The 20890-nt window shown below is 37.8% G+C and overlaps 1 protein-coding gene across 1 annotated transcript in view; it reads right to left on the minus strand.

Moving 5' to 3' along the window:
• LOC124594378 (esterase E4-like) overlaps nt 1-20890 on the minus strand; it is a 115023-nt gene that overhangs the window by 18735 nt on the left and 75398 nt on the right. The window contains exons 8-9 of the mRNA XM_047132747.1: nt 14722-14869; nt 3028-3160 (exon numbers count right to left, since the gene is read on the minus strand). Of these exons, the coding sequence (XP_046988703.1) occupies nt 3028-3160; nt 14722-14869 (281 nt within the window). The remainder of the gene's footprint in view (nt 1-3027; nt 3161-14721; nt 14870-20890) is intronic.

Raw genomic sequence — 20890 nt, forward strand, 5'->3', positions numbered from 1 at the left:
CACATGCTAGTGTCAGTGCAGTTGCTACTTCGGAAATATGGAAGAGTTGGAGTTTAAAAATGGAAGTTCAATAGAATAAACTGGAAATATCTCGAATATTTCAAAAGTTGTATACAAAGCCCAGTGTTAAGGAAATTATTCAGCAAGTATTATTTATTTATACATTACACAGTACTCCTGAGAATTCTTGTTGTTTAAGAAAACAGAAATTCTTGGTATGTAAGGAAACATTATGTTCATGAGCTATTATGAAATTTATTTCTGTATTCAGAGTGCAGAGCACATAGCCTCTTAGATGTTTTCCTTAACTGACTGATTTTGAACCAGATTCAACTTATCATTGGCACAATATTTGTTTACTAAAACTTTTTAATCAGTGCAGCAGTCATTGTTATATTTATTTTTTCTGTACCTATTTAATACATATGTGTAAGACTTTGACTAAACTATCTTTTAATTCTTATATTTGAACTGCACAAAATCAAACAGAAAAATCCACAGCCGGCCGGAGTGGCCGTGCGGTTCTAGGCGCTACAGTCTGGAACCAAGCGACCGCTACGGTCGCAGGTTCGAATCCTGCCTCAGGCATGGATGTGTGTGATGTCCTTAGGTTAGTTAGGTTTAATTAGTTCTAAGTTCTAGGCAACTGATGACCTCAAAAGTTAAGTCGCATAGTGCTCAGAGCCAAAAATCAACACACTGCAGGCTTTCATGGCCAATATTTGAGTAGTAACTGAGGATGGTGGAACCATTCACTTGTTTTAGGTTAATATTAAAAACATAATAACCAATTTTGAGTTTTATCCTTATGCTCATCTATAAAATTTTGCAGATGCTGTGATGGAATATTGCACTGTGTACAAATGTGTTATTTTACGTATACAGCCAACCACAGCAAGGGTTTGTTTTTCTCCCTTATGCGATAATGCATCGGAGCTCCATCTGAAACTCACGTCTTGTTTGGTTTGTGTTGATCATGTAAACACAATTAAAACTGCTAATAAATGATGCCATCTGCATGCTGGACAGTGCTGCCAATGTCTGCATATCTTCGATATTTGCTGTCTCCTTGTGTGAGACATATCTCGTTACATACTTTTGACAAATGTTACCCTGGTTTGAAATTCCTTGCCGAAGATATTGATGGAGCAAGCATAAAATCCATGTTGGTCATATACTGAAGTGCTGCACCTCCCGTTGAGGGAGGGGGCATACAAGTAACCTGCCAAATATGAACCTAATCAGTTGGCCAAGTTGAGACCTTCCTGTTTATGTAAGGCTAGACTTTCTCAGCCTGAAATGTAGTGGAGCAATTGTTTTCTTGTCTTGGAGGCTGCTTGAAATGTATCAGGGAGTAGGCAGTGCCATTGGATAAGAAGGTGATCTACATTTTCTAATATACTTTGCGATACAGTTTTGTAATTTATTGTTGGTTACGACTAACAAAAGTATTCTATTTGGTTTTTTGTCAAGCAAAACACATAAGTATAATATTTTCCAATGAAGATTCGTTGCTGTATTACTCATTTTCAAATAAAGAAAGATAAACAGACAACATTATGAAAGACTGCTACTCACCATATAGAGGAAATGTTGAGTCACAGACAAGCCAACAAAAAGACTGCTATACATGTGAACATTTGGTCAAATGGCATTGCTCCAACACAGGAAACACAAACACATTCATGCAAACACAACTCATACACACATAACCACTATCTCTGGCCACTGAGGCAGACTGTGAGGACTGATGGGAGAAGCAGTCTGGGTTATGTGGGTGAGGAGTAGGTTGGAACAGGGAAGGGAGAGGTAGTGTTGGTGGCCATTCAGCCTGTTGGTTGTCATGTCTATGTAGAATGCAGCTGATGCTTGTGACTGGACTGGAGTAAGTAGTGGGAGGATGTAGGGGACAGGTCTCACCTTTAGTTCTATTGCAGGAATATGACACATGAGGCAAGGGGTTGGGAGCAGTGGTGGAGTAGGGATGGACAAGGATATTGTGTAGGCCAGTGGGCATCAGAATACCACTAGTACATTTAGATAAGTTTGATTTTCGAGAATATTCTGACACCAAACACAGAACTATAAATAAATCAGAAGTATGCCTACTGTAGGTACAGTTAATCACTTGTTGTCCAAATGTATACATAAGTTCAATCTTTCACATATTATAAGTGTTTCTAAAAAATTTTTCTCTTTTATTACAATGTATATTTTCAAGCTGTGGTTGTGAAGATGTCGACTTGGAGTTTTGCAAACATGATTTTGGAAGAAAATAAATGACAACTAGAAATTTGCGATGGAGTGTTTCAGTTGTAAATATGAAAATGTGCCTCACAAAGACACTGAAGCCAATGTTTGTCTATAACGCTTGTACCACACCATGGTGAAAAAAATAAGTAGCTGCATTAGAGTTTTTAAGTATTTCTTTCCAATGACCACTATATTGTGCAAGAATGAGTTTATCAAACAAGAAATGCACAAGTGGCGATTCATCTTCTTCTTCTGTCTAACAATATTCAGCTACATTTTGGAGATTACTGGAGAATAAAATAATAATCTTTTATGTGGGAAGTATACTTCCATGCTCAAGTAGCTTACACCTAAACAAACAACTACTTCACATGAAGATGTGTGTGTGTGTGGGGGGGGGGGGGGGGGGGAGAGGGAGAGAGAGAGAGAGAGAGGGGGGGGATAGTCTCACTATTCAAAGCACTTTTACAATTTTCTATGAATTTGATGATTTTAAAATTTTTCATCTTTTACTTTTTTTCCCTCCTGCATCCCTTAGGATTCTCCTCATGTAGGAGTCATGTTTAAGGTCTTGGCATAAGATGATTTAAAATTTTGCAGAAAACTCATAAATAGAAAAATGGGTGTTGGTTCAAGGTAATTGTACTAAATAGAAAAATGGGTGTTGGTTCAAGGTAATTGCACAAAAATAGTCTGATCAAATTTATTTGTACATAAAAAATTTCTAAATTAATTAAGGCTATCACCCATTAACAATACTGACATGAAACTTACCCTGTTTTTACAAAATTTGCCCACATCTTCGTCATTCTTTTCACTGTTGTATATTCTGGATCAGCTTCAACAAATTCCGGGAAAATTGTTGAAGTGTAGAATAAGTACAAGAGGTCATCAGTATGTGAAACACCTTTTTATAAAAAAAAAAAAAAAAAAAAAAAAAAAAAAAAAAAAAAAAAAAAAGAACATAAATAATAAATTATTTTGCAGGAAGAAATGCACAATTATTCTTGTATTACTATAAGATAAAAATTATATGCCTGAATAAAGTCATGCCTGGTAGAATACGAATTTCCATTAACAACATTTATGACACTTCATACATTTTCTGCTTCAGGCACTTTCACGAAAGCTGTGAAATCATTGAGGTGTTCAGTTCAAAGACTGTGTGATGCATTCTCTCATCTTTGCATAAGTACTGCAATGTACATCCCTCAATCCTATTTACTGTATTCAGGTCTTGGCCTCCGTCTAAAACTTTTGATCCACTTTCCCCTAAACACTCACACATGCCCTTCCCCCCCATTAGCAAATAATTGTCCCTTGGTGCTTCAGGATCTATAGTGTCAATATATTACTTCTTTTAGCCAAGTTGTGGCAAAGATCTATTTACTCTCCAATTGGATACACTACATCTTCATTAGTTACCCACTCTACCCTTTGATGGTTATCATTCCTCTAGAATGTCTAATTTCAAAATCTTCAGCTCTTCTCTCCTCTGTGGTGCTTATCATCCACATTTCATTTCCATATAAGGAGGAGTTATTCTCTCCGCAACAGTGTGTTATCTCATGAAATAAAACAAGACATCAATAACTTAAGCTACGTAACCAGAAACTTTACGTATTTCTCTTTGGCCATGCCCTCTATAAATAGCCATAGATAATTTTAGGAGACTGCATAACACCATTACTACACAAATAGGTGCGTTACTTGTCCATCAGTTACCAGCACTGTAGAGTATGTACTGCATCAGCAATCAGTCTCCACTGTATTCTGACTGTTGGTGTTTCCTCTCAGCTGATTACATTCAAAGCTTCCACATCCATCCTTATGTTACCTTACCATCTGTTTCTTGGTCTAACATGTGGTCTTTCTGTTGTAATGTGGTCAATGAAAGCTTGCTTAGGAAGTTGGATCTCCAGAATACAGATTATGTGAGCTGCCCACTGGAGTTGTGTCCTCTTTTGATACTGTAAAACTTTGGGGTGGTTCATGAGCTCATAATTTCATTATTCTTTCTTGCTTACCAAGTATATCTCTCTCTTACTGGGCCCCAGTTTCTTCTCATTGCTTTCTTTCAAATGTCACAAACTTGTATATCTCCCTTTTAGTTACTGTCCAGCTTCCTGAACTACAGAGGGCAAGTTGGCAAATGGTGGGATTGTAGATCTTCATTTTCACAGAAAGTGATGTGGCTTCTGATATAAACATATCTCTGAGAGCACATTGACATCTGGAGCCAGCAGAAATTCTTTCATTTACCTTTATGCATATCTGATCATAACAACTGTACTTTCCCAGGTACATGAACTGACCAACAGACATGAACTTGTTTTCATCAACTGTGAAGTGCTCCTGTGCATATTTAGTTCTGGTTAACAGCAATATTAGGAGAAGGACAGATTGCTACTCACCATAAAGATGACACACTGAGTTGCAGACAGGCACAACAAAGCTTTTGGCAAAGTCTCCTTTAGAAAAGAAAACACACATGAACACTGACATATATTTTCTTTTGTGAAGAAGGCTTTGGCCAAAATCCAAATATGTAACAGTCTTTTTGTTTTGTCCCTCTGCATCTTAACATGTCATCATTTATGATGAGTAGCACTCTATCTTTTTCCTAACACTGCTGATATTCCCAGCTAGAATTTACATTATTTGATTTAGTTCTGCCTACTTGCACATTATTTGTTTTAGTTCTGCCTACCTGATAGATTCTTTTTTTTTTTTAATTGTTGATGGGTAGTCCTGCCTTGCTTACTGCTGTGGTAACTCTTTTGTAAATCTCCCCAAGATCATGTTCACTCTCACTAATGCCACGGTGTAGGCATCAGAAAATGTCTGAAACATGCCACTTTCCATTCATAGCCCATTACACTCTTCAGCTTTGCTGGCTTACGGTTTCTCCACGGTAAGATTAACCAGTGGCAGTGCATCTTCCTGTCTCAATCCATTTGGGAAAGGATATGAGTTTTCTCCTCCTGTTCATACTGCAATGAATCAGACAATGCCTCTAACCACAGTGACACATTCTGGGCACTGGATGCCAAGCTCTATGACCTATGTTGACACAGTGCTCTCAGCTGTGAGTCACTTCTGTGCTCTGACTTAATTCTGCAAGACAATAACCAAGTTCTTGGAGACTGACTACCCTTTGAGATGCTCCCACATGATGGAAGAATGTGGCCCCACATGATGGAAGAATGTGGTTGGGCTACCTCTTACACATAATCCGCTTCCTACAGCAATATTTATCATCCCTTCCTCCCCCTCCCTCTACCCTTCCCCTGCCCCTTTAAGGAGCCATCCAGTCGTCATTGGATAGTCGGTCTATGTTTGACACCCACTCTGTGTCAAACTCTGCCATGGAAACAACAATGTACTACCTATGATATGGCTGCCAACACTGTCTCAGGCCTCAAACGCTCAACTGCTACCCTGATGCTGCCAAACATAGCCATCCAGTGGTGCAGAGTTTGGGGCTTTGCGTCTCTTGGCCGCCTTCACCACGATAACAACAGTTGTCATGCCTGAGTCTGTTACAGACTCAGTTACACGAGTTGTCCATGATGGACCTGAAGGAGGATTAGCGGGCACTTGCTATACATTGCCTCTAATATGCACAGTGCTGTGGGGACAACTGCACAGGAGACACTTGCCAGAATCTTAGATATCAAGAACTATGGATAAGAAGGGTGAATGACTGTAAATAATAATAAATGGCATTTTTATCTATGGGGCTTCTTCTGCTGCATCCACGTCCATCTTTTTATTTTATATTTTGTTTCACACGTCTAGTTCCATAGGACCAAAGTGAGCAGCAAATCTCCATAGTCATGGAACATTTCAGTACATGAAATTACAATAGAAACGTAATTCTAAATAAAATAAAAATGTTTATGAATTCTAAAAAGGCCACAATACAATTTGACATAAACACAATCAATAATGTAACACAGGAATCAGCTTAATTTTTCAAGGAACTCATAGAAAGAATGAGGAAAATCTTCAGCTTAGGTATGAAAGTGCATGGATTGTTGATAATATTTTTTTGAAATCTTGTGGTAGCTTATTGAAAATGGATACAGCAGAATACTACATGCCTTTCTGCACAAGAGTCAAGGAGGTGTGATCCAAATGCAGACTGGACTTCTGCCTAGTATTAACGAGTGAGAGCAGCTAATTCTTGGGAATAAGCTGATATTGTTAACAAGAAATGACATTAAAGAATATATATATTGAGAGGCCAATGTATATAGTTAATGGATGAATAAAGAGATTGATTGATTGATAGTGTCAGAATACCCAAAGTAATGAACAGGAGTTGACAAGAGGTTCGCAGTCTTATACCACTTACTGCCTGAAGTGCCCATTTCTGAGCCAAAAATACACCTTGAGAATGGGAAGAGTTACCCCAAAATATAATACCATGCATCATAAACAAATGAAAATAAGCAAAGTAGACTACTTTTTGTATCGAACGATCACTTAATTCAGATATTGTTCTAATAGTAAAAATCGCAGCATTAAGTCTTTGAATAAGATCCTGAACATGGGTTTTCCATGACAATTTACTATCTATCTGAACTCCTAGAAATTTTAACTGTTCATTCTCATTGATCATATGCCCATTCTGTGTAATTAAAACATCAGGTTTTGTTGAATTGTGTGTTAGACACTGTAAAAGCTGATTCTTATTGTGATATTGCATTACTTTATTTTTACAAGCCATGAACTTATGTCTTGAATTGCACTATTTAAAACAGTGCCAATGTTGCACACAACACTCTCTACTACCAAGCTAGTGTTGTCATCAAACAGAAATATTTTTGAATGACTAGGCATATTATTTATATAAATAGGGAACAGCAGTGGCCCCAACACTGATCCCTCAGGCAACCCCCACTTAATTATGCCCCACCCAGAACTCATATCACAGCCATTCTCAATACTGTGGGTTTGCTGTCTGTTCTTAAAATAAGGGGTGAACCAATTGTGACCTACTCCCTGTATTCCATAATGCTCCAACTTCCGCAGCAATATTTTGTGATCTGCTAGACAATCACTCATCCACTTCAAGCCATCCTAACACTTTTGGTATCAGAAGAAACTAGTGAAGATTCAGATGGGTTATCAATGAAAGAGAGCAATGGAACAGGTTCTGCAGCAGTGATGTTCTATGCAGCAGTATAAGTAAGTGCCGACTTTAGAATTTTGCTTTTGGCATTTATGGTTGTTTTTTCTTATCCTTTTTTCTTCCTTCTTATTTTAGGTACACTGTGTACTGGTGGTGGTGGTAAGTGGGCAAAATTTCTAAAGAGGTTTTTGCTTGGGGTGTGATTCAGCATGTGCTGGATAATGTAGCTCAGGTGTGGGAAGCTACATAGAAATGCACACAGCATTGGGAAGTCTAAGTGAGGAAAGGAGGAAAAGGTCACATGCCAGTGTACTCATACCTGTCCTTGATGGTAATGGCTTCATTGGTAGTGGAACTAAACCTTGTTTACGTGCAGACATGACCGAAGGCGCCCGACAGTACTAAACGATACCTGAATGACCCAGGCTGCTTGGCACTGTACAGTCAAGTCATACTGATACTGCATTATATTACAACTGATGCTTATTCTTGGTGTCTGCTGAAATGTATAGTTATTGCAGAAATATATGTTATCGGAGAGAATTCTCAGATGAAAAAGTGTTAATAAATAAGCTCAGTTCTGTCAATAAATATGTAAAAGCTTTGCTAATACCATTAGAAAGAGCTATGGTGAGAGCAGTAGCTCCAGTACAAAACTGTTCAGCCCTTACATGGATTACAGGTGTGGTGTACACTTATTATGCAGCATATAGCTACACAGACCCTAATGCTTTACACATTAACTATTAGATTATAAAACAAATTTGATTTTTCCACACTAGTCTGTAAAATTATGCAATAGCAAATCCAGTTCTGTGTTTGTTTGTCCATATTTAGCTGTTAGTTTGTGCACTGAAATCTCTATTTCATTTTCATTTCTTACACTTTCCTATAGATTCATGTATTAATACCGAATGTGTTTTTTTTTATGTGCCACACATTCAAATTATTTGATAATAAAATGACAGTTTGATTTTACATTTGAATGCATCTCTGTAAAAGTATATATTAATTTCTAAATTATGACACATTTGCTTCAATTTTTAGATCATAACACAACTTTTTTATTTTCATTTTCAATGGTTTCGTGTAAAAGGACATATTAAAGGTGAATGTATAACAAAAATCCATTGTCTCCTACATGCTGTGCTGAATATTTAGGCCATAAAAGAAAAGTTATTTTCCTTGTGTTCATTTCTATTGACTTTTGACAGAAGAATGTGTAAACACAATGCAGTTTTAAGTTTGTTTTATCCACTGCTGTGCACCAAGTACATTTCAGGAACCATATTACATTTTGATTGAGTGCGACTAGACCACTGACGCCTCCTTCAGAACAATGAATAGCAGAGTACGGAAACAGTTCACAGCACTCCCACGCAAAACAGCAATTGTTTGTGAAGTGATCGGGTAATAGTTATTATTTAAAACCAGCTTTTTTTTTTGGTGGCGCGGGGGGGGGGGGGGGGGGGGGGGGGGGGGAGGGCATATAATTTGGTGTGCCTAGTGGTGCAAAATTTTTAAAGCTGCCTAAGCATCAAACACCTTTGTGCAGAATCACTGGTTGACTCTCTGACCAACTATGTGAGAGGAAAATTGCACAAGTTTATATTAGATAAGAGGGTCACAAGTATCTATGGCAAATAGAGGTATACCGGGTAAAGCAAAATTGAATCCAGCACATTGGAGGTTAAGTGGTGTAGGTGGAGTTGACATTCATTCATTTGGTTTGGCAATGTTCTGGGATTCTGATTGTAAGTAAATAACTTCCAAGTTTATGCAGAAGTACTCCCTATAGTTGATAATAGATACAATATCATACTTGGTTTAGATTTCCTTACTGAACATCTTGCCAAAGTTGACTTAGAAAAGCAGCCAGCAGAGCTAGATAGAACATTGTTTCATCTTGGTTTTATGGCTGAAAAATCCACATTGTCACAAGAATTGCCCCTAGGCCAGGGATGGCCACCTAACTTACATACTTTGTCCCTTAAATTCAAATTTCCTTACTGAACATCTTGCCAAATTTGACTTAGAAAAGCAGCCGGCAGAGCTAGATAGAACATTGTTTCATCTTGGTTTTATGGCTGAAAAATCCACATTGTCACAAGAATTGCCCCTAGGCCAGGGACGGCCACCTAACTTACATACTTTGTCCCTTAAATTCAAATTACAGGATCTTGTACCAGGTTGTACAGGGATACTGATGTGTGTGAACATAGAAGAAGATGAACATACAAAGACTAGGAGCAGATTTGCTGGTTAATTCTCTACATATCATTTAGCCCTTGCCAGAGCACAAGAAGTTGGATCAAGCACAACATTTTGTAAGTAGTTGTCCTATGTACAAGAAGTCAGTGGAAGCCAGGCTGTACCTGTAAGTATACATACGTTTAGTTCCAATGAAGTAATGTTATTTCATGGTGCTTTGACAGCCAGCTTAGAAGCACTGGGTGAGGATGAAGTGAATACAGATTCCACAACAATCTATATGACACTGGAACAGTATCAGTTCAGCCACACTGATGGGAAGGTACCACATTGAGAGGGACATGATACAGTTGTTAGAAAAATACACTGAATTATTTGATTGTCCTGGACCACGGCCTGCCATGCCACTAACTGAACATAGTATTTCCACTGGGAATGAATCACCACGTATAAGGAATCTTATCAAGGTGTGTACCATTTACAGCCTGTTGTGGAAGAGTTTATATATCAACAACTTTGTGATGGGTTCACAGAAAAGAGTACAAGCAATCGGGGTGTATCTATTGTAATCATACGAAAGAGATCATCACACGGCAAAGTGTACAGGTTTTGTTCTGACTAACAGTATTTGAACCAACAGACAGTCACAGATATCTCCCCCAGGTCTAATATAACAAAGATCTCAGATAATTTGGGTCAATGTCATTATTTTAGAACTATGGATTTATGAAGTGGTTACCATCAGTTACAATTAACACCATCACCAAAAATGACATTCACAGTTCCCTCTGATCACCACCAGCACTGTCAATGCCATTTGATTAAAAAATGCACCAACAATATTCCAACATCTTGTAGATGGGGTATCACAAGCAGTAAAACAAAAAGCAAACATTGTATATTTAGACATCATCATTCTGTTCTCCAAGGATATCCATGAGCACTTGATATCTTTATGCAGTGTCTTAGATTCACGACAAACATTCAGCCTGCAAAAGTGCCATTTTGTATAACAGGATATCCATTACTTGGGTCATATTATAGGTCAGGATGTAGTGTGTACCAATCTGCAAATGGTTAAAGCTGTGAGAAATAGCTCAACACCCACTATAGAAAAATAATTGCAGTCTTTTTAGACATAGCTAATTCTCATAGAAAATTCATTCTGAAATTCACTGAAGTCATAAAACTCCTCACACAATTACTAAAACATGGAAAAAAATTTCAGTGTTCTCTGGACTGCAAAATAGCAATTGGAATCATGCCTTGGATTGCGTCCTAAGTCAAGTATTACATGGGAAAAAAAAGAAAAACATTCAATAGCAAATTAATAAAGACAACTCAATAAGGCTGAAAAAAATATTCAACTAAATAAAAGGAAATATATGGAGTCACTTATTTCCACTGTTGGTTGTACAGACTGTACTGTAAGGCAATAAATGATCACTCAACATTAAAATGGCTAATGAGAATTACAGATCCAGCCAGATGGGCATTAAGACTAAGGCAATTTTATTTTGAAGTATCAACTAGGTAAATCACATGGAATGCAGACAGACTAAATTGGAAAGTACTCACCATGGAATGTGATAATGTAAACACAGGTGAATGACAGAAAGAACAATTTGCTAACATAGATTGTTAGCACTTCGTTAAGAAACCAAAATTCAGCAATTCAGGTGATTTGCTGTCTAGAAAGAAAAGATGTGTTCAGTGCCTTGTGGCACCAGCAAAATTATGAAACAAACTGCTGAGTCAGCACATGATTCCGTTTTAGGCAGACACAGTGGCCACTGAGCCACAGAGTGATGGGTTGCAGAAAACTATTGGTGGAAGACATATAAGCAAGATGTAGAACAATATGTAAAAAATTGTATCCCATGGGCACAAAGAGCACAGCTTAGAAAGCAAAAAATTGTATTACAGATATCACCAGAGGCAGATAAACTATTTCAGATAATTGGCATGGACATAATCGAACCATTTGCTCAAACACCAGCGCGGAACCATTATGCACTAACAATAATTGATCATTTTTCACATTTTGTGTCATGATCACAATACCAGACCAGCAACCAGAAACAATGGCACAAGCAATGGTTAAGGGGAGGGAAACCACATTAGGAAGCTGTTTGACACAGATTTTTTGGGTGGGAAGAATTAATTAGGATTTAATCAAATTCTGTGATTTCCGCTGAAGGTCGTGAGTATAATTCTCAAATTGCGTGCAGTGCAGACATTCCGATTTTCATCTGAAATCAAAAAGGTTTTGATTTTACATTAATAATTTATTTTCTAAGAATATGAACCTCAATGCAGGTGAATTTTTTTCTCTACTCATGCAAAGAAAAATACTCTCAAAATCATGATATCATCTCACAAGTTGGTTCATATAATTTTTAATTTTACCGTCAGTTTTCACAATGATCAGTAGTATACTTTTTGAGTTAGACTGCACGCAAATGTGAAACTAGAAATTCAAGGAAGTTAACAATAAAGTAAAATGCTTACTGATTAATAAGGGATTCCAGCACCATATACTAATCCTTCTCCTTCCCCATAAGCTTCGTTTTGCACTTGTGGTAGTGCTTTACAAGCTTTCCAATCTTCCTTTGATTCCAATGAACTATGTTGATTCTGCCAGCTCACATGCTGGTTATCCATTTGTTCACCATAATTGAAGCTTTGCATGCCTACTACAATTCCTAACTCATTCATGACCATCAGAAGGGATGACTTTCCCTCATTGAATAATCTCACTGCTAAATACAAAGCCAATTCCATGACTTTTAGTCTGGAGTGCAAGTGTTTAGGAGCCAATGGCCTAATAGTGGAATTAAAACTTTCATTTGCATCTTGTGTGTGGCTACCGAAACATCTCTCCGGTTTCTCATCGCTTGATAAATCTTCATATGTTGGAAGATAGGCATGTAGTTTTATGCTCATAAAATCTAAACGAATGAGAATTTTGCTTTGAAATTTTGACAGCATATTTATTCTTGGATAGTTAAGCTAATGATTTATGCAATAAAAAAATCAGAGTTTTTGAACCTTCTAATTTGGTTTCCCCCCATAATTAGTGGATAATAAAGTTTGGGACACCTGAGGCAGTAGCAACAAACCAAGCCATGAATTTTTGTCAGGCTTAATAAGGTAGGTGTGTCAACTATGGTGCATTAAGAATCACAGGACTAGTGTTTTAGTGCCACAAGCAAATGGATGAACTAGGACAATAGGAAAAATATTGAGTTACTATGTCAATAGTCACCATAACGACTGTGACAGCATACTTCTTTCGATGATATTGGCATATAACTAAGGTTCATGACAATATCAGCATGTCCCCATATGAGGTTATTTTGGTTAAACAATGTCACCTTCCTCTGAGCTATGCAAAGCCCCTCCAGGAGAAGATATGTAATCAGTTCAACAATTCTCAAAAAGATTAAGGGCACCAAGTTAAAATGATGAAATGGAAGGGGAAGGCAAAAAAGTTTCTTTCACATCACCAAGGACCCTACCAAGTAGTAGAAATGACAGTCACCTGTTAATGTTAAATTACAACTCCCAATAAACCCCACAGCACTCCACATAGGGCATACTCGTCCATTTCAAGTAACCCCAGAGAGGCTGCTTCCATAACTAGTAATACCTACTAAAGGGGGACATCGAGCAGCAGAGAGAAAAGTATATAAATGTACACAGTACAAATCTAATTTAGGATGAGGGGTAGCAGTTCCTGTTCCAGCCCTCTAGTGCAGAACAAAGGAAAAGATAATTCTAGCCATAACAGGTACTGCTTTTTATGACGTGAAAAGGTACTGTACAGAACACCACCACCAACTGAAAACATTGGGAACTGAAATCTCAGCTGCTACATAATTCTAGTCATAATATGTTTTGCTTACTACCAGCTCAAGTGTAAAGTTGCCCAAATTCCATTCCTAACCAGAGTGCTAGCAGAACTCAAAACAGGACACAAAATGTATATAAACATAAATATTCTAGTGCTTCTGTTGCAGTTCACTTTCAAACTGGTATTTGAAAGGACAAATTCAACTAAGAAGGCTAGAACATAATGTATCAAATGGTGCCTGTAGCTGCAGTGCCATGCTCTGGGCACTGGCCATTGATGTCAGTGACCCATGCACACAACACCCTCTGCTGCAAGCCACTTCTGTGCTCTGATCTATTTCCAAAAGGCAATGACCAACTTCTCAGACATTGATTGCCCTTCAAGAATCCTCCACACCTCAGAAAAATGTGACAGTGCTACCTCTTCTGAGTAACCAGCCTCCTGACAGTGGCTAGTCACCATTAGACAGCTGGACTGAATTATGACACCCAGCCTGTGACAGATTCTGCTACGGAGACGACGACATACCAATGACTCAACTATCAACATCATCATTGGGCCTCAAACTGTCATCTGCCTTTTGAAAACCCAGGCTCTTGACAGCCCCACTACCGTGGGTCTACTTACTGGCATCCAGCCAGCTTCTCATGTTCCAGGACTTGAAGTAAGATTATCCCCATCCTGCACTGACACAGCCAGCCACAGCTGATTCAGGAACCTACCATCACATGGCTACTTTCACTGCAACAACAGCAGGCACCTTGGCCATGTCTGCTACAGGATGGATTACATGAGACATCCACTGGGCCTGACGTAGCACAGTAGGTGATTGGTATATACAGCCACTGACAAGGATGGTGCTGTGATGACAGCTGTGCTGCGAGATGCTGTGGCAGCATATTTATGATACTTGCTGAGGTTCTAGAGATCAAGACATATGGCCAAGAAGACTGAAAAACTGGACATAATAAACACTAAAGGGCATTTGTATTGACAGACTACCTTCTTCTACTGCAACTGCATTCATCTCTGGTACGGAATCACTCACCCCCTCCAAGCCATCCTGCCACTGTATCACAGTATCACTGCTCTTAAAAAGATTTTCTACTCTGACAGTAGTAAAAGCAAGGTACTGAAGGTATAAGCCATCAGTTAAAACAGCAAATTGTATTTTAACAATACTGTGCAGCCCTGCATATTTTAACTAATCAGAGTAACTGTTTGAAATGGTACATTGTAACACCATGGAGAAGACACTTACCATCAGGAGTCTGTGTGCCTGGTATGTACGTCCAGCTATATCTGCCCTGGTAAGTAAAGTGGTAATAATAGACAGGTGCTGTGTTCAGCTGTGACATTATTTTGACTGTACTATACACAGGATAGTTTATAATAATGTCAGAATAAAACTGCAAAAAAGAAAACAAATTTAATACATGAAGCAGAGAGTAGAGAATATATAAGATTCACTAGGTAATTATGATATTTATTTCTGAAGAAATACTGGAGGCTATAAACGTGTTCCCTGCTCTCAGTGGTATCAGATGTATAAAATCTACTATAAGCAAACATTGGATATACACTTATTGTTTATAATGCTTATTTAGGATGTAAAAAGTTTTACAAAATTAAACATCTACATGCCAAAAAAGTAGTTTCTTACAAGTACTTAGAAGGGAAACTAGTAATACACATTCTTCTAATGATACTCATAAAATTTATCTGCAACAATTGGATGCTACCTTCGTCAATTCAGTTAGAGACATTAAAACAGGATTAAAGCAACAAAACATCAGAAAGAGATCTGGTTGGTGCTTCAACAGTTAGCAGAACAAGCATTCTTCAGCCAGCAAATACTGTGACTCAAGAACATATAAAATAAACTATAACAATTGTGTTAAGGGGAGTTGGAATGCCGGAAAATGGAAAAAATTCACATTTTCAGTTTTTAACCTTATAACTTAATTTGAAATTTTCTGCTTAAAATGGTGCAAAATTTGTTAAGAAATTCCAATTGGAAGTATTTTTATTTAATTTTTCAAAATTACATGTGCGCCCAGCAAAGTTACCCATCTTGTGATTTGTACACATTTAAATCTTCGCATTTCCGAAAACATTACATATAGAAGGCTGTGGATTTCACTCTTCAGTTGTAGAATCTTTGATCCTTCCATAGGTACCATTGTTTTTACGACTAGCTGTGTTTATTGTTCAGTTTTTGATCTGTGAGTGTTTGTTTTGAGCCTCGAGTTTAGTTTGTCGCTCATTTGGAGTTTGTTATCTGTCTTGTTTTGACTTTCAGTGGTGAGTGCGTAGTTTCTACGATGCCTAGGAGTGCATCATTATTTAAAAAGCGAAAGTTTCGCGGTAATAGATTTACAAATAACGTTTGTTCAAGTGATTCTGCTTCAGCACCTGTTGATGCTGGTGAAAGTTCTGACGTTTGTACAGCTGAGATGTGTGAAGGAGACACGCCCACCAGTGCATCAAAAAAGAAGTTATCAAACTGTGCAAGTGAAATTACAGATGAAGCTTCTAATGAACAATATGTTTTAGTCGACTTTCCTGTTTTTACTGAGTTTATGAAGAAATGTTTGTGTTGTAATCTTTGTGGAGGTTCTTTTGATATGAACATAACAAAATCTATAGGACTTTCCTGCAAAATTGCTATAGTTTGTGCCAGTTGTGAAAATGAGACCTGTTTTTGGAGCTCTAAAACATGCAGTAGCAATTTGTTTGAGAGTAATATCAGGCTAATGTATGCAATGAGAGCAATTGGTAAAGGACATACTGCTGCTCAAACATTTTGTGCCATAATGAATCTTCCACCTCCACCTGCTAAAATTGACAATTACACTGAAGTGATAGGAGATGCTGTTCAGTCTGTAGCAGATTTATCAATGAAAGCTGCTGCCAGTGAAGCAAAATATATAAATGAAGGAAACCCAGATATCCCTGTTGCTTTTGATGGAACCTGGCAGAAAAGGGGTCACACATCCAAAAATGCTGTTGCTACTGTTACTAGTGTGGACAGCGGTAAAGTTTTGGACTATGAAGTGCTCACTAAACATTGTTACCATTGTGCATCTGGTAAGATAGAAGCAGCTCACATATGTAGCAAGAATTATGAAGGTACGAGTGGAGGCATGGAGGCTGCCGCTGCTGTGAAAATGTTTAGCAGATCAGAAAAAGAACGGGGAGTATTTTACACAAAATTCCTTGGAGATGGGGACTCCAAGGCATACAAAAGTGTTACAGAATCCATGCCATATGTCAATAAGACAATAACTAAACTAGAATGTGTCGGTCATGTTCAGAAACGAATGGGCACTCGTCTAAGGAAACTGAAACAGAATCTGAAGGACAAAATTTTGTCAGATGGTAAAACCATTAGAGGTCGCCTGTCAGATAAAATTATAAATGAATTACAACAATACTATGGTATGGCAATAAGAAATAATGCAAATAATTTGCAGGAAATGAGACAAGCTGTATGGGCCACATATTTACATTGATCATCAACTGATGATAATCCTCAACATTTTGCTTGTCCAGATGGTCCTCAGTCATGGTGCAATTATAGAAAATCTCAAGCTACTGGGGATCCTTATCACCATAAAAATTATATTCCATTGGCTGTTATGGAAGTAATTAAACCAATATATAGAGACTTGGGGCATCCTGATCTTCTGCGAAAATGTCTTCATGGTTGTACCCAGAATCAAAACGAGTCGTTCAACAACCTCATTTGGACTCGTGTACCTAAGAATGTATTTGTTGGGATAAAAACATTGAAATGGGGAGTCAGTGATGCTGTTATTTCATTCAATGATGGTCATATGGGTAGGCTAAAGGTCATGGCAAGGCTCGGCATTGCTCCTGGTATCAACACCATCAGAGGTCTTCAGCTTCTGGACAGCGTGCGAGTAAGGAAGGCTCAGTATGCAGCTGAATTTAATACAAAAAAAGCAAGGGCAGCAAGGAGAAGAAAGCTTCTAGGTGAAGAAGAAGAACTAGAAGATGACCCTGATTACTCTGCTGGACACTTTTGATAATAGAATAAAAGGTATTTGTGAATTTTCATAATAAATTACTTTAATCGCATTTTCTGGCATTTGACATTTTTAGTGTTACATGTACCTTTATCTCATAAACCACTCAACCAACAACATTCAAATTTTCAGAAATGCTGCAAAACAGTTCAAAGAGGCCACTGAACTAGAATCATGACAAGAACTGGCTTATTCTCTGAACTAGGGAAGTTTATGTTATACTTTTTCCAATAAAAAATGGCTTAATGGTAAAAAATTCATAAATACTATACCAACAAAAAGAAAACATTGGTTCTAGTTCAGTGGGCTCACAATATATGCTGAAAACCTCTGCCAGAATTTCAAAGTTCTGAAGATAATAGTTCCAAAGAAAAAGGTACACAAAGTTAGCAAATTTAACATTGGCGAGATAGGGCATTCCAACTCCCCTTAAGTTTTATATAAGATGGAGTGGGAGGAAATACATTACAAGATCAAAGCAATTCTATGATGGGAATGGTGGATCGTGATGACACACCTAAAAAAGTGTAAGTATAGGTTAGTTTACACCAGTGCAAGTGTGAAAGTGCTGCATAGAGCCTACAGGACAAGATTAAAAATACTGGAAGACTTTGAAATTTTTATCCTCAACTCAAGAAATTCACAAGCAATTTGGAACAAACAGAATGACATTATTCATAATTGTATAGATTAAAAAAAAAATTCTGCTCACCAAGTGGTAGCAGGAGAAAAGACACCTAAAGGTTACAGAAATATGCAAGCTTTGAGAGCCAGTGGCTCCTTCATCTGGCAGAAGCACTGAAGGGGAAGGAAGATATATGAAGGAAAAGAACTGGTGAGGATTATAAAATGGGAAGAGTTTGGAAAAGTCATCCAGAAACCTGGGTCAAAGGAGACTTATAAGTAAGTCTCCCATGACCTGAATTCTGGACAACTTATCAGTAAGTATCCCCATACCTGGGTTCTGGGAAACTTTTCCAAGCTTTTCCCATTTCCTAAACCTCACCAGTCCTTTTCCTTCATCCCTCTTCCTTCCCATTCCATCCTTCTGCAAGGTGAAGAAGCCACTGGCTCTGAAAGCTCGCACATTTCTTTTACCTTTATACATTTTAACTCCTGCTGCTGCTTGGTGAACAGAACATTTTTTAACTATCCAATTATATTATATTTTCAGTTTTTTAAATTTTTGTTCATATATTAACTCCCTACTGGCTTTTGAAATTTTTTGGTAGTTTCTGGTATAAAGTGTACTGACTGTGGCACATTCTCCTATGGTACTGCTGGGTCACACCTGGCACTTGCTGGGACAGCAGAGCTGCTGCTGGCTGCGTTGTAACCAATGTGCCTTTGAGGCAAGTTACTAGTCCTATTGTGAGATGGATCTGCCTTTTAAAATACATTAATCTATATAAATAAAAATGTAAAGGTTCATTTGTACAAACTTGTAAATAACCGAAAGTTCTCCACCATTTGACTTAATGCTCCATTCAAATACATGTGTGGTTTTACGTTTTATATACCTATTGGTGTGCCATATCTCATATTTATGGTGACCACTACTAAAGTTCCAGTTTCAAAACTCTGGAGAAAGAGAACCACTGTTCAGAATGATATCAATTTTGAACAGCATATTATTGACACAGGGGGAAAACGCTATGGAACAAAACCAAATGTAACAAAAATTTTACCAATAGATGGTGCTGTAAGTGTCTTAACATAAAATGTGGTCAGCTACAAATCACAAATGAATCACTATACGATGGCTATGGTCTTCACAATAAGTGAAGATACTGAGTCAAATGCTTTTGGCAACCAAGAAACAATGCATGTACCTGGTTGCCTTGATCCAAAGTTTTCAGCAAGTCATGTGGGAAAAGTGGGAGTTGGGTTTCACATGATCCATGTTTTTGGAATCCATGCAGGGTGGCATTGAGGGCATCATTTTGTTCAAGACACCTCATCATGTTTGGGCTCAGAATATGTTTTAAGATTCTACAACAAATTAGTGTCAAGGATGTTGGATGGTAGTTTTGTGGATCACTTCTACTATCCTTCTTGTTGATGGATGTGACCTGTGCCTTTTACCAAGAACTGGGCACAGTTTTTTATTTGAGGAATCTATGATAGATTATAGTTAGAAAAGAATAGCTACAGACATGTTCAAATTATTAGACTAAAGAAACTTAACATTTCACATTTACATCCACATACAGATTATATTTGTACATTCAACACTTTGTATGTGTGCCTTTGTTCTTAATCAACATTTTTATCCTGTTTTGCATAGTTTTTATTAACTTTTCACATGACATTTTAATATCATTGTAATGGTACCAGATTTCCTCTAGTTTCTCCATGAGATCTTGTTTGGTGATTATTGTAAATTTCCTTATCCTCCATTTCACAATAGCCTATAAATTTTCAGTTGGATTCATATCAGGGCTATTCCCTGGCCAGGGCAACACTTTGAGTTGCTTTTCTTCCAAGTACTTAGAAACACTTTTGGCTTTGTGGTAAGGTGCCCCATCATGCATCAAAATGGCATATTTATTAGGAAACCTCTCATTTATTCCCTTTTCAAGGATTTCTTTATATTGTTCTTGCCTCATTGTCCCTTCAACAATGTGTAATCTGCCAGGATACCATGGACATCACACTCCAGACCATAACGGAAGTTTTATGCTTCACACATTGCTGCACACACTCAGCTTTGAACTGTTCTTCAGGTCTGCGGCGAACATACTGGCTGCTTTCTTCTATCACAGTGAATACAGATTCATCACTGAAGCATGTGCACAAAAGTGAAAAGTTGGGAACAGCAGCATAGGAGACCTCAACAGGCACAAAATTCAAATGTGCATTTCTTCAGTATCAATAAAACATCACAATTTCAATCCAAAACTCCTAACTTTAGAGATCAGGCCCACTTAATTTACCATATCATTGCACACACCTTAGCCCTGTCCTCACTTGCCCACTCCTGAAGTTGTTTAGCCCAGTACAGTTTTTTGTTTTTCATGGCAGGTGTGATTTTCTGTTTTTTCCTCGGTCGGGGCATGCCTTTAAACCACATTCAAACAGCCCCCTCCTCACTGTCACAGGTGAAACTTCAATACCCAAACCCTTCAGCTGATATCTCATGACTGAAGTTTATGGTTCATTGTTGTCATGTTTGTAAGTCTTCTCATTGTTCTAGGACTGATTTTTCTTTCACATCCATATTTTCCTTTCCTGTTTGGCTTGTATTCACCACCTTCCTGCACTGAAAGTTCAATTCTGCTGATAGTTTTCCATGATATTCTCATTCTGTCAGCAATTTCTTGCTGTGTATAAACATTTTCAGCAAGAAGTGCTACCACAGCTGAAACTTTCCAAGAT

The sequence above is a fragment of the Schistocerca americana genome, chromosome 2, assembly GCF_021461395.2.
Source record: "Schistocerca americana isolate TAMUIC-IGC-003095 chromosome 2, iqSchAmer2.1, whole genome shotgun sequence".
Lineage (NCBI taxonomy): Eukaryota > Metazoa > Arthropoda > Insecta > Orthoptera > Acrididae > Schistocerca > Schistocerca americana.